This window comes from Mya arenaria, chromosome 11 (assembly GCF_026914265.1).
Source record: "Mya arenaria isolate MELC-2E11 chromosome 11, ASM2691426v1".
In the NCBI taxonomy this organism is placed as follows: domain Eukaryota; kingdom Metazoa; phylum Mollusca; class Bivalvia; order Myida; family Myidae; genus Mya; species Mya arenaria.
The window spans coordinates 68,772,611-68,787,739 of NC_069132.1; the positions used below are offsets into that span (position 1 = coordinate 68,772,611).

A 15,129-nucleotide genomic window follows, 5' to 3' on the forward strand; every position below is an offset into this window, starting at 1 on the left:
TGAGGCGTAGAAAAAAAATATGTTTGTTTCTGGTTTCCTAACCCACGCTATTCTGCCACGATCCTAAATGTTCTTATTGTCCTATGAAATATATTTTCTCATTTGTGTGATTTCAATATATTTAAAGTTAAAAAAAGATATTTTCGGCTTTAAACAATACCAGCAATGCTTATTCTGAGTGAATGAATGCTCTATAGCAATTATCCTACATTGTATAGTTTTAGGTAACAGAAAAATATCAAGAAAAAAATGGCTGATACTTTTTTCCCGACCTACCTACCCTTTTTTGGGGGGGGCATGGAACTGGAATCAAACATATTTTTTAAGGCCTAATGTACTGACACACGTGAATGATACGCGTGTTTGGTCAAAGGCTTATTGCTCACACGCCCACATTTTCTAAAGGTTGTTTAATTGAATTCTCGCCAATATTTATAAATCAACTTGTTGCTGTTGATGACGTATATGCAGATTTAAGATTATCAAAGTTAGGACTTTTTTTATGATCTTTAAATGAAATTTTGCCTTAGAACCCCAGCCCTGCAAAGCACAATGAAAAATAATTATGATAAGAATTGTGACAAATTAGATCAACTTTAGCTGAAACTTCAGCCTTAATTTTGTGAAACACATGCAACAGCTTGTTACAGCTGCTTAGTTCCTTTGTGGAAGGAAAAAATAATAATTCAAGGGAATCTCTTATTCATGCCGAACCCACATTACAGTAGCGCCAGGTCAAGGTCACAGTTTAACGTCAGAATTTTGAGCCATATATTTAGTGTAAGCTCCATATCTCTTAAATACCTTGAAGAATTTTCATGCACACAATATCGAGGCAATATGCAGAACCCACGTTACTGGCACACAGCACAGGCTCAAGGTAAAGGTCACAGTAAAAGCTCATTGGCTCAAATCATGGATTTCTGATGTCTGATCCATACCTCCTAAACCACTTAAAGTATTTTTATAAAGCTTGGGTAAAATGTAAACAACATTTACACTACATGCATAAACAAAACACCTGGTGCACTGGCTTAAGGTGAATGATGTAGTTCAAGGTCATAGGATTGAGTCTTCAATTTCTTGTCCAATCCATATCTCCTAAACCACTTGAAAGATTTTCATAAAGCTTGGGTAACATGTTAACAACATTTACACCACATGCAGAACTGATACACCCTGTGCGCTTGCTCAAGGTCAATGACACAGTTCAAGGTCATAGGTTCGAGTCATTGTTTTCATATTGGCTTCATATCTTTTAAACCCATTTTCATTTACTTGGGTAAAATGATGACTTCCTCAAAAACCAAAGACCACTTCATATCTCAAAATATCAAATGTTGTAGATTGTTTTTTTACGGAGACAAATATAGGACAAAACATTCCATGTCATTTTCACATGGTGGACAAAACATCCCGGGTCATTTTGACATGGTGGACAAAACATCCCAGGTCATTTTGACATGGTGGACAAAACATCCCAGGTCATTTTGACATGGTGAACAAAACATCCCAGGTCATTTTGACATTGTGGTCAAAACATCCAAGGTCATTTTGACATGGTGGACAAAACATTCCAGGTCATTTTGACATTGTGGTCAAAACATCCCAGGTCATGTTGACATTCAAAGCCAATCAATAATGAGACACTCATTTACATCTATAAATAATTTTATCATTTGCGGAAAACTACCTTAAGTGTGTTGTGGTGATAAAAGTGTGTCTATACTGACAAACATTTATAGGATATAATATCCAGGATGGGATGTTCCATACACCATGTCAAATTGATGTGGGAGGTTTTGTCCAGCAAGACAAAAATGACATGGCAGGTTTTGTCTGGCTCCAAGGAAGACATCTGGTTTTGTTATACCAAAAACAACCATCTCCTTTTGGTTGTGTTGAAATATCTGAAATTATCCTCAATTATCCACAAGAATTACAAGATTTATTTTCTTTTTGTTTTTCTTCTCAGAATGAAATTACTTTGAACAAAATAATGAAAATTTATTGTCTTTGTAATTTTAAGCTGATAAGTGAAAGATGTATTTTGTTTCCGTCCTGTAAATGGAAACTAGGCTTGATGAGAAGCAAACAACAGTATTTTTAAAACAAGGATAGAATAGTTCCCTTGGGATTTTTTATGTTTCTTCAGCTGGTATTTGTACAAACAAATTTATATGTAAAATGTCTGTGTTAGGCCTTCAAAAAAGAAAAGAAAAGAGAAATATTAGTTTTCAAACTTTTGGAAAGGAAATGCATTTATGAAGCTGATAAAGAAGGGAAATATGTTAAGAAGATTGTAACAAACCATTAAAATAGTTTTGATATATATATATATAACTCGGGTTACATGAATTTAAAAAGATAATATGCTTGTTTATTTCACTATTCTTCAGTTTTTTCGTGCTAGAACAGTAGGTTTGAAAATGAAACCTGACGCTAAATTGATAATCAATTTTGTATGGCGTCACTTTGTCTAAAATATACTTCTCCTTGATGTTCCAGGCTTTGTCGACATTTTTGGTTCCGGGGTCACACTGCTGGGAATGCTAATGATTGCAGTGGCTGTTCTGATTGGTCTGTACGCTCTACGCCTCTACCTGATAGCCGGTGGCAGGAAAGGTCATGACCCCTCTGTTCAGGTGAGGTATATGGGCTGTATGATAACTTTTTTATTTTATGATTTTGAATGAGCCTTATATTTACGTAAATATCGGAAACCATTGATATAAGACTGCTGACAAAAGATCAGATTGCAGTTGCACACCATACTGTGATAGCATTCAGGCATCAGCTTGAGGTGATATTGAAGCTCAGTTAGGGCTTGCTCAAGAATGACATCTTCACGATTTAATATTTTATGTCATGTATAATTCGTGAATGCTGTCATATCGTTTTTTTTTATCTGGGTTCCTATTTCAGATTAACTGTGTTTAAATGTAGTTAGATATCCATGAGAGCTTGGTTCATTTCTTAAAACAGCCAGTTTAGACAATGTATGACTGGATTATGTCCCTTGAAATGCTGCAGTATATTCTAAGGTTGACAACTTTGATCAGAGAGTTGTGTATCATTGTAGAATTGTTTTTGCCTAAAGCAAATTATTTTCAAACAGAGACAACTTTGTACAGAGATGTGTGTATTATTGTTGTAGTTTTTGCCCTAAAGCAAATAATTTTCTAAGAGAAACAACTTTATACAGAGATTTGTGTGTTATTGTAGTGGAACTTGCCCTTGGTGAAACACAGTTCCCTGATTGCTTCCCTTCGAATGTGAGTTCATGATATTGCCAAACATTTATGCTAGTAGTACAAAGGCCCTCGTGGGCCTCTTGTTTGATCTGAACATGTTTGTTGTTGTTTTTATCATTAAAGGTACTCACCCATGCACTTTTTTGTGTGATGAAATAAAGTGTGGCAATCATGAGGAGTGTTAAAACTAAGATACAAAAAGCTTGAAACCTTCATTAAATGATGATATTTTCTTGTCTTTGAAGACCACATTTTCCATTAGCGTTAACAACACTAATAATCACTGAATTACAGCTTTGTTGTTGCATAATAGGTTGATTCACATTATCATGTGATGTAATCAATGTATTGATAAATTGTCAAAATATCTTCCACTTTGTTACAAGTTCCTGTGGCCTTGTGGATAAGTCTTCGCTTTTCTAATTTTCCTTTACTTTAACGGGGTTCGCAACCCTCTTAGAGTAAGCCACATGGAGTAAAACAATTATAATATAAGTGTTTTCAGATGCATTAACGGAAAAAATATTTTTTGGTCTGAAAACATGAGCAAATACCATTAAAGTTAAACCAGTTAAACATAATAATGTGTTTAAATAAAAGATAAGGAATTACATCTATGGGTAAACCTAAATTTTGTCATTTAAAGATATCAACATGAAATTTTTGCACAAGTTTACAATGGCAAAATAATTTTGTTGAGTTAATACCCTTGGTTAACTGAAAAAAGAAACAGATTCCACTAAATTGACCTCTGTTTAAACAAAGCTAAAGTGGCTAAAATTTCCAACCTGGATTTAGTGGCCACCTGTCTTAAGCAGCCACTTTGACATTTTCCCAAAGGTGGCCACTTAATACTTCACCCAAAAGATGGACTTTTTTTTTTAAATTACGAAAAAGAACCAACACTATAAGGCAAACAAAGTTTAGGTCGTGAGGAAAAATGAGTCGGGTTGGTGAAAACAAACATATTAATTTTTATGCCCTAAGCCATTATTACCATGTATGGCTTCATTACCTTCTTGTCATGTTTTGATGTATTGATATATTTGTCTTGTTGAGAATTGGTTTCTGAGAGCTTGTACAGTATGTTTCAGCTGAAAATCATTTAATGGGAAATTAGAGATTTGAAAAATGTCTTCGGAAGGCTTGACATAATTATAGGAGGAGAAGGCCTAAGGTGGATATTGAGGAGTAGTCACATAATCTTATTAGATAACTTTTGTTTGGACTATTATACATCTCTAAAGGAATTCAAATTTTCATTAAAAAAATTATAGATACAGTCGAAACTCGTTGGCTCGATATCTCATGGCTCGATATCCTCGTTGGCTCGAACCAAATTAAAAGGACCGATTTTTATTTACTCTTTGTTCATATAAATTTCGTTCGGATGATTCGATATCTTGAGGGTCGATATTTCTCCACGCTCGAAGTCGTTTTCGCGGTCCCAAACAAGAATTTCACACTTTGATTTGGTTGCTTGGGTTGATGTCATTTTCGCGGGTTCAGTTAAGAATCTCACGCCTTGATTTGTTTGATTGGCTTCATTTAGCACAATGCGCTAATCGCTTAGAATTGCTTGACTAATATTATAATTATTATCGAATTTAAATGGTTTAACAGTTTGAATAAACATGCCATCACTTTAAGTTATGTCTCTAATTGTTATCCATCCCTAAATTACTATGCATTTTGATATAACTTTTAAGCTATGGTTGTGTTACCCACTGTTTACAATTGCTTGTTTTCGCATAAATGTATTTTTTATTATAAATAAAAAATAAAATGATATTTTCTAATAATCGAATAAGTCATATTACGTAATTTAGGGTGCGTAACTATGCCCAATAAATACTCTTCCTTCTCTTGCGGAGATAGCGTAGCCAATAACAAACGAGGTAATAAGACTTTATGTAACAAATGAAAAATTCTGTAAGCAATCCCGCTTGGCTCGATATTCTCGAGGCTCGAAGTACTTTGGCCGGTCCCTAGAATATCGAGCCATCGAGTTTCGACTGTATGTACGATGGCTGATGAGTGTGGTCTTCATTAAGTCCATTCATCTGTTGAATGTACCCATTCCAGACATTAGGCTATGACAAATGGGATTTAACAGTAAATTTCTGATACACATTGACTTTTTTCTTTAGCTAGTCTTATTATGTGTTATAAATTTACATTTTGTTATCTTTATTCATACAAGCTCAGAATCTTTATTGTACTAGTTTCACAAAGAGAAGTGGGAGCTATATAGGAATCACACTTGTCGTCTCATCCTTCCGCCTGGGGATTGGTTTGTCGTGTTTTTATCTGATCCATTTCTTCTTTCATGGTTGGATTTGAAACTTATTGGCATAAGGGAACACCACAGCATAAGGATGTGTCGCGCACAAAATCTGAGTCCCTATCCAAAATCAAGGTCACAGTAACCTTCTGAACTTGGTATGGTCAGCGGGTCTGTCCAATTTTTGGTCCTGTCCATATCATCTTTGATGGTTCGATTTTAAAATTGATTTGCAGAAGTGACCACCACAGCATGAGAATGTACCAGGCACAGGACCTGTCTCCAAACCCTCAAGGTCAAGGTCACAGCAAGCTTCTGAACTAAGTATGGGCAGTCAGTCCATCATATCTTTGTCAAATCAATCTCTCTCATTCATGGTGGGATTTTAAAATAATTTAGCAGAAGGATCTGTGGCACACAAGACTCATGTCCATACTTTAAATGGCGGGGTCACAGCAACCTATTGGATTCAGTATGTCTTGGTTTATAAGCCTTATACTGAAAATAGTTCATGGTGATGGATTGTAAAATTAATTGGCAGAAGTCAGCAGACTGCCATAGTATGAGGATGTGATGTGACAAGACCTGTGTTCCTAACTTCGTTGTCAAGGTCACAGCAACCTTCTGAACTTAGTACATTTTTGTATAAAAGCTTTACTGGTGACAGTTTGTTTTACATAACAGTACCAATATTTCCCCATGTCTCTATGCTCTGTGACCTTTAATGAAACATGCTCCACTATGTCTTTAATTGTTCTTTCCAGGCATTATTCCTGACACTTGGGAGTGCAGAAGTATAAATCACACTCTGGCATAGCTGTTGTTTACACTGAACTTGTTTAATGATAACTAGACGTCACATAGATAGCAGTTTCCACCAGAGATAGTGAAATAAATGATAACATTTCTTATATGTTTCTTGGCAAAGTAGCATTAAAACAGCTGACCTACCCTTTCTGTTTTTTTGGTACAAGTTGTAGCCCTAACCACACAATATTTTTTCTTTGGCCTCACTAACATATGACATTACATTTCCATATATGGCTATTTATTTTTCAGGCACAGCCTGGGACAGTGGCTTCCATGGTGATAGAACGAGAAGATGAGTGCGGCACCCTGACCGTTGTCATGGATACGACTAACATGGAAACCACTTGTCAGGCCAGGTATTACACCTGGTAATTCATACATCTTCCTACACTTCTTGTTGCTAATAACAACTTGATGAGGAATTTCAAAATAGGTCTGTTTTTACAAAAAGAAAAAAAATCAACTTCCAAATCCTTGGTATCATTTTCACCGTCAATATCTTTGTATAAAACTTTAATGTTGGTCGTTTATTAGAAACGATTTGAGATATTTATTAGAAAATATTTGAAATATTTATTTGGAACTAATTGATATTTTTATTTAATTTGGTACATTATATGTTGAAAATAAGAAACTCATTAGGTCTGGTAATATTGATGTCCTTAAATTAAAGTAAAGAAATAAAGTCAAAGGCTTTAAGAGGCATGTCAAATAACTGTTTTTCATTTATTTCCTTGCTTGTTCCTTTTACTTCTCGAAATTTTCTGTAAACATGCATGAGAAATGTTTTCTTTTTAATTTGATGTTTTAGATGTATCCCTCAGTACCTACATAAGTCTTCTTGTTATGCAGAATGTATCATCTTCATACCCTTAATCAGGTTAACATTAGTCTTCAGTTACATTTACTATCATTGATAGATGGAGCATATAGAGCGTCTGAGGAGCGTTTTATCAGTTTCAGCAACACAAGCAAAGTTACAGTTATAGTTTGGGCAAGAATGTCCCGCAAAGTATTCCCTTATGCCATCCACACATTTTTTAGACTATCTGCGCATGCGCGCTGGTAGTCTTTAAGACCGCAAACTCCAAAGAACTACTTCTATTCATGTCGTTTTAACCCATTTTTTTGTCTCAATGCGCTCTATGTTTAGTAGCAGAATGACGTAGAAACCATAAAAATAGATTATCCGAGTATGAGTTATTGCTTGTTCGGCTATTTCCGCTCTGTATATCTGTATTTCGGCGTTTTATTTTTAGCAGAATATCACTATTTATAGATCGTTATATTTATCAGATTAGTGTGGGTCAAAATAATAGATGCTCTGGTAGGAAGGTAACATACTGATATTCACTCTGAGTTCAGCCCAAGATGTTTTAGAAATTATTACCGACCGCAAGTGTACCATCGCCTGCAGGGTTTGTTTGTTATTATAACCTTGTGTGACCATGAAGCACGCTTATTTGTAAGGGTGTATTTCTTATATTACTTTTATGAATTAAAAAACAAAAATGATCGTCTGAAAATCAAAATAGTTGTATCCCAGGTTTCGCGTTGCTAATGCTTCAAATACTATGCTTTTCCTGCTATACAATAACAAAATACTATTCATTCTATGAGTTTTAGGCTTTTTCTTTTCTAATAAGATGTTTACATTTTTTTGCGTAAAAGCTTCGTTCCGGTGTATTCTTGGCATAGTTTTGGAAATTAGCCTTTCAATTTATTCTAACACTTGCCCTGATACGACAGTGAGTTATGCATACTTTTGATGAAGCAAAGTAGTTTGGATTTAACCTGTAAAACACACAATTAAAGAGTGCGAAGCATTCATAACAGCACTAGTATTATTTCTAAACAGGTACTTACATAAAACATAAAAAAAAAACATTTATTTATCAAAAATACTTGAAAAGGCACAATCATATTCCTATTCTTAGAACAGAAAATTTCCGATAATCTAGAAATAGTTTCAACTACATTAACTGACTGATCTTCTAAAAATAGTTTCTACATACATTAACTGACCACATGTTTGCCCTCACCGGGCATTATGATAGGAATTATTGCTAAAGTTATTCGTAAAAATAAAATCATTTTCCTTAAACAGTTAAAACGTGTATGTTCATAAAACTTGCATAACGTATGATATCTAATCAAAGCACTGAAAATCTTTAGAAGCGATTGAAAGGGGCATGCATTGCCAGGGGCGTAGCCAGCGTTACGCACTTACGCATGTAACATTTATTTGAAAAATGAAAGGTCGAGGGCTAAGCTAAAAATTGATATCAGAATAAAAGGAAGAGCAGCCAAAGTAAAAGTTGCTTCCCTGTGATAGATAGCTTTCTGAGCAGAAATCAATCACTTGGTAACTACAAAGTCGGCGGCCTCGAACCTATTAATCCTTCCAAATACACCTCAGAGCTCAATATGTTCATTCCATTTTCCATTGTTTTCCACTGGGTAGACCCCACGAACTCCCAGCCGGCTACAGGGATATTTCCCATCCCACACCCTCCCCCTTTAGTGCGTAACATTCGATAAAGTCTGGCTACACCTCTGATTGTGACTTTAAATACATAGGGATACGTCGCCTTAAGTGATAAGCTGTGCATCTTGAATGTAATTATTGCTGAAGTTCTCACATGTTTGCCTGCAGATAGTCTTTCAGCGCCTCGCGCTTTGATTTAGCCATGAAATCCAGTCTTAAAATGCCTTTGCAAACTTTGATAACTTTTGATACACTTCAAATGATGCTGTGACTTGATGTGGGGATACAACCAGAGATCACAAGGTGATGATGTCAAGGCTGGTGCAAAATCTAGCTACTGTGCTGTTGCAAATATTCTGTAACAATGGCAAAGCGATGCGTTGGTGCATTATTCTGCAACATCTTGACACAGCGTTTTGTGGTACCGTAAATTTGCGCATGGTATGATAGTGGTCAATAACACCAAGAGATAACATGATTCCTATGAAATATGCCTGTCACACTGCAGTAAACAGGTTACTTGGACTCTTACGCCTAGCTTTCACAGGACACTCATTATTTTAATCCATCCACATTTTGTTATTATCTTGGATGCGGGATAAAAAAAAAATTGAGCCATGTTTCATCAGCCATGACAATCTCTCTTAACCGCAGATAATGGTTGTCATTGAATTTAGAGAGCAAAGATGATTTTCTGTTCCTTCATATAAATGCTTTTGAAGCCTTTTCTGAGTCTGAGTCTAGATTGTGTTTTGAGACAAGAGAGATACAAGATACAAGATACAAGATACAAAAATCTTTATTTAAAGTAGGGTATATGATAACAAGAAACAATAGCTCAATGAGCTATTCTCCGACATGAATAACAAACATTCATTACATATCAAAACATAGCGATGAGCTTGTGTCCTGGAAATAAAGCATATAGTTTAAAATAGGTTCAAATATTGAAACAAGTATTTACAAAAGCTGTTTGTTACTATATTCATGCATACAATTATGAAAAGTAAGATGGATTAGGGCATTGAAAACACTGATAACATAAACAAGTTTTCCCGGCTGTACGTGTAATCTACACGTGCACGGTTCTGCTAGTTGACATAATCACTGTGAAATGGACTGTTTGTACTCATGGCCTTTATTCTGTAGGTTGAGTGACTGTGACCAGTTGCCGTGCTACCATGAGGCTACAGCAGATATGTGTATGGAGGATGTGGATTACAACACAGAAGTATCAGGCGACGGTGGGCCTGAGTCCTCTAGCGACGTCATCATTAACACCGGGGATGGGGAACTCCCGCCCCCATATTATCAGGTGAAATATGTGGATAAAGATTTCTTTTGAATGTTTATGAAATATTATTGTTCGGTATCATGTGACATTTGGTGCAAAAGCCTTCATCGGGAAAAAAAATCAGGTAAAAAAAATATATAAATTGAACTACGATAATATAGTTATTTACTAAATCATTTCAAAGAATTAAAGTTGAACCATTGGCATAGCCTTGGTTTTGTTGCGGTCATCATATAAACATAGTAATGGTGGTCATTACTCAATACTGTTTACGGTATACAAATGAAACTTGGTCACATGTTGAAAGAGACAATACACTGAAGTACAAAGAGGCACACAACTTTGGCATTAATAGTAATTGAGTGATTTTCCCTTTTTATGCCCCCACAAAGTGGCGGCATATAGGGTTGCCCTTGTCCGTACGTACGTACGTACGTACGTACGTACGTACGTCCCGAAGATTGTTTCCGATCTAATTCTTGAAAACCGTTTGTCCAATCCACACCAAACTTTAAACACATGTTTGTGACCATAATATCTTGATCAAGTTCGATAGTCATGGAAATCGCTTTAGTCATTTAGGAGTAACGGCCCTTTTTTGCCAAAAATTCCCGAAGATTGTTTCCGATCTAATTCTTGAAAACCGTTTGTCCAATCCTCACCAAACTTTAAACACATGTGTGTGACCATAATATCTTGATCAAGTTCGATAGTCATGGAAATCGCTTTAGTCATTTAGGAGTTACGGCCCTTTTTTGCCAAAAATACTTCAAAAATATATGTTTCCAATCTAATTCTTGAAAAGTATGTGTCCAATCCTCACCAAACTTTACATACATGATTGTGACCATAATATCTTGATCAAGTTCGATAGCCATGGAAATCGCTTTTGTCATTTAGGAGTTACGGCCCTTTATTTGCAAAAAAAGACTTGAAAAATACGTCCCGAAGATTGTTTCCGATCTAATTCTTGAAAACTGTTTGTCCAATCCTCACCAAACTTTTAACACATGTTTGTGACCATAATATCTTGATAAAGTTCGATAGCCATGGAAATCGCTTTAATCATTTAGGAGTTAGGGCCCTCAGATTATCCTGAATAATCATTATGGCTTATTTTCTGTGACAAAAAATCGAAGTGGGGGCATCCGTGTCCTATGGACACATTTCTAGTTTTGACTAAAAAAAAATGAAGAGAGAAACTCTAATATTTTGACAGCATCGGCCATTTTTACTGCTGGTTACAGCGCACTAACTTCAGTTGATGAATATTAATTTTGTTTTACTTAACAAAGTTTAATGAATTGCTTTAACTGTCATGAATTGTTCGTTTATGTCTCTGTTAAAAATAGACATTATACTTCATTTGAAGTGTATATTTCTGATATTGTTGATCCTGTTGGGTACTAATTGTAAACCCATTGTGCAGATTGAGGCTGACGGAAGTCTGGCACACTTATATATATATTGCCATATGTTTAACCTTATTATAGTCTATGAATTATTTTTGTAAATGCACCTTGTATTATATTTTTTTATGAAATAAGCTCGCTACTTGCAACATTTTGTACTATAACTTTCGCGAGTCTGTTGTCATATTTAAGGAATGCTTGTGCTGACCAAAGCACACATTCAGTTTTCCCAGTATTGCTGGATACTGAAAGTACCTGGCTTTTGATTGGTTGCCAGCAAGCAGGCATACTTGCCAGCATCCATTCAGCGCAGCAGTTTCTGTACCAGTTGCTAATTTCAATAACTGCAACATTTTGAATGTACAGAACTTTACCATACTGAGCTTCATTTCTTGAACCAATCTTCCTGCTGGCGTCTGTATTCCGAAAGGTCGTTAAAAGTATCTAGTAAGCAATAGTAATTTATATGGTACATGTATATCAAGTTAATTCATAGTCTTCTTAATATTAAATAATAAATAATAATAAACATTATTTTATATAAACTTATAAAGTAAGCAACTGGTCGCAGCTGATGCGCATGCATGCATGTCATTTATGCATCGTCTTTGTAAATATTGAAATAGATATAAACAAGTACGGTAAATAAACATTACAGATTCTCTTGGGTCAGTTTTATTTATGTTTACAAAGGCTAAATGTAAATCCAGTCAAGATGTTTGTTACCATACTGAAGGGTAAATGGTGTAAAACTCGGAGCTTAATCACAGCTTGTACACCTCGAGTCTAGATGCACATCAACATCAACATCAGTGAAACGAAGTCTAGATCTGGGGCATATAAGCATTATATAAAATTGTCAAACACCCAGACACAGAACAGCAAGCCTTACAGTTGTACTAGTCGACCTGGAGTGCTTTCAGGGCGCAGTCAGCAAATACAGGAAAATTCAGCCTGATCTTTAATGGGAGATAACTTGTGATCACTGTTAATTTCTGAACCATCTGCTGATAAATAGCATGGCAATGTAAAGCAGTACAAAAATTAATCCAAATGTTTTAATTTTCTGAAAAGGGTGAATTAATATCACAAAAAAATGGTTCTTATGAAGGATACTGTGTTCCATTTGAAAGAAAGGTGCAAAAAACACGGTATTTCTACCTTATAAGATGATCCTTGATAAGACCCACCAGTCATTTAATATTTGTACTTTTCACCTATTAATTTCACAGTAACTATCTGTTTATCTGTAATTAATATTTCCATAAATATTTAGTCAAGAGTTTTTCATTAAAAAAATTGTATGTCATATTATTTATAAAACTGAGTATCACTTTGAAATCAAGACATCATGTTAACAGTTATGCAAGTGCTGAAACACTTGTTGATCAACTTTTTTTTTCTAAAAATACAACCTATATTTACAGCCAATGAAATTGCAGATAGGCAATCATGAAGCACTAGGCTTAATCCTAAAGAATTTTAAGTTCGCGGTTGGTTAAAGGTCCACCCACTGCCTCTTATCAGATACACAATCCTTAAATCAGATTTTGCGTTGGCAATGTGTCAGCCAGTGAGTCAGCCAATGAGGTTGTTTTCTAAGTCTGTAAAATGACCTGAATTAAATTCTTAATGATTAAGCAGTGCTTGTCCCTACTCTCACTCCGCCCATTCTTAGTCATTCAGACTTTAATTTATGTAGTCTAACTTCTACTTAACCACTCCAGAGTTCCTATAACCATTTTCTTATTCTTATTCTTATTCAGGCTATGGGACACAGAGTGATTGAAGAAAGTACAGGTGACCTTACAAGCATCACAAAAGGTCAAGGTCACTCTGAGGTCGATGATGATTGTCATGACGATGATAACAGTGATAATGGCAACTGTACATGTGACAATCAAGGTGACGAGAGTCATTCACATTGTCGCAGTAGTTCACAGAATAATCTTGATGCCAGTGATGATTATAACTTGGTTAAAAGTCGTAGTAATAATAGTGAGATGCGAAACTGTGGTACAAGCTTGCATGCAGAGTGTCCAGAGAGGACTAGTTTACCGAGTGGAGGGGGTGGGACCGTAGGAGGGGTGAGTAGGCAAATTGGGGCCCAGGAAGGGGATGGAAATCAAGAGAGGGGACAAGAGGGGGCCACAGGTACCTCATGGCAGCAGGACAGCAGGGCTGAGCCCAAAGAAACACTGGCACATTATCAGGATATGTCGCCAATTACAATCTAGTCATGGAAGAAACTTGTTAAACGTGAAATATCCAATCATAATCTGTACTTTACATGTGATTGCTGTTCATAACTGTTTAATGGTTGAAAGTCTTTTTTGTTGAATTATGAATATAGTATTTTATTTACAGTGTTTTACACACAGCTTTGGGAGGTAGGCAAGGACCTTTTGGACTTTGGGAAAATGCATAATTTTAATTTTAATTCAGAATTAAAATTTTGCCTGGAAATGCACAAGATACTTAAAGAAATACCTAAGTCAAAAAACTGTGATAACATGTACTTTGTTTCTTAAAAATTACTAACCCTAGGGGTTCCATTTTTATCAAATATGAGATGGGACTGATCAAAAGAATTTGAATGTCTATTATTTCTTTATACTGCTATTTTTAGCTGTTGAAAAAAAGTCCCAGTATTGTGATTGACTTGGTGATTTTGTCAGCATTTTAGTGCGATCGACTTTAAAGCTGCACTCTCACAGATTGTTTTGACAACTTTTATGTTTGTTGTCTTTGAATGAACCAATTATTGAACCAGTGATATAAAACTGCTGACAAATTTGGAACGTTAATATGATAAAACTGTGATCTGATCCATTGTCAGCAGTCTTATATTATTGGTTCTCAGACATTTACACAAAAATTGTCTCATTTCTAATAAAAAAATTTTTTTAAATTGTCCAAACGGTCAATCTGTGAGAGTGCAGCTTTAACTTGATCATGAGTCAATCTTTTTAAGTCATTTGAATTAAACTTGCTACATATGTTACCAAAACTCATTATGCTCATGTCCAGCAAGGCCTGATACTCTGGCTTTAAGCTTTCATTGAGTAACGCCCCTTGTCCCAGTGGTCGAAATAAGCACAAGCCTGCAAGCCCTGCACTGGTAAAATGCTTTCTTGGCTTGCTCAAATTCTGGGTTTTATATAGCAGGACTTGATAATAATGTAATGCCCAGCACTAGTGTAATGATTCAGGGTTGTTCATCTGAAAGACTAATTTCAATGACTGTAATGTTAAACAAAAGAAACTACGAGACACGCTCTGTTGCTCTCTTCATTTAATTTGCTCTAAATGTTCAGGACTATCATACCAAGAGCTTTGACGTTTAAAACATGTTTGTTCTGTTACTTTTAGTTATGAGAATACTATGTATTTACAATGGGAGTCAGTGCTTTAGCATGAAAAAATATATTCATGTTATGCACCAGTCAATTATAACCACATCCCCGCAGGTCCGGGGAATAGTGGGGACTTTTTCTTTGGGTCTAGCCAACCCCGGGTAAAATCCCTGCACTGCGGGGACAAACTGATGGTAAAATCCCCGCCAAATGCCCCCACACCCCAGGGAC

The 15,129-nt window shown here is 35.6% G+C and overlaps 1 protein-coding gene across 1 annotated transcript in view; it reads left to right on the forward strand.

The window, feature by feature from the left end:
- The window catches only part of LOC128208725 (uncharacterized), a 102,099-nt gene extending 88,320 nt beyond the window's left edge, over positions 1-13,779 (forward strand). The window contains exons 3-6 of the mRNA XM_052912275.1: positions 2,509-2,645; positions 6,598-6,704; positions 9,986-10,151; positions 13,309-13,779. Of these exons, the coding sequence (XP_052768235.1) occupies positions 2,509-2,645; positions 6,598-6,704; positions 9,986-10,151; positions 13,309-13,779 (881 nt within the window). The remainder of the gene's footprint in view (positions 1-2,508; positions 2,646-6,597; positions 6,705-9,985; positions 10,152-13,308) is intronic.
- Positions 13,780-15,129: the final 1,350 nt, after the last annotated feature.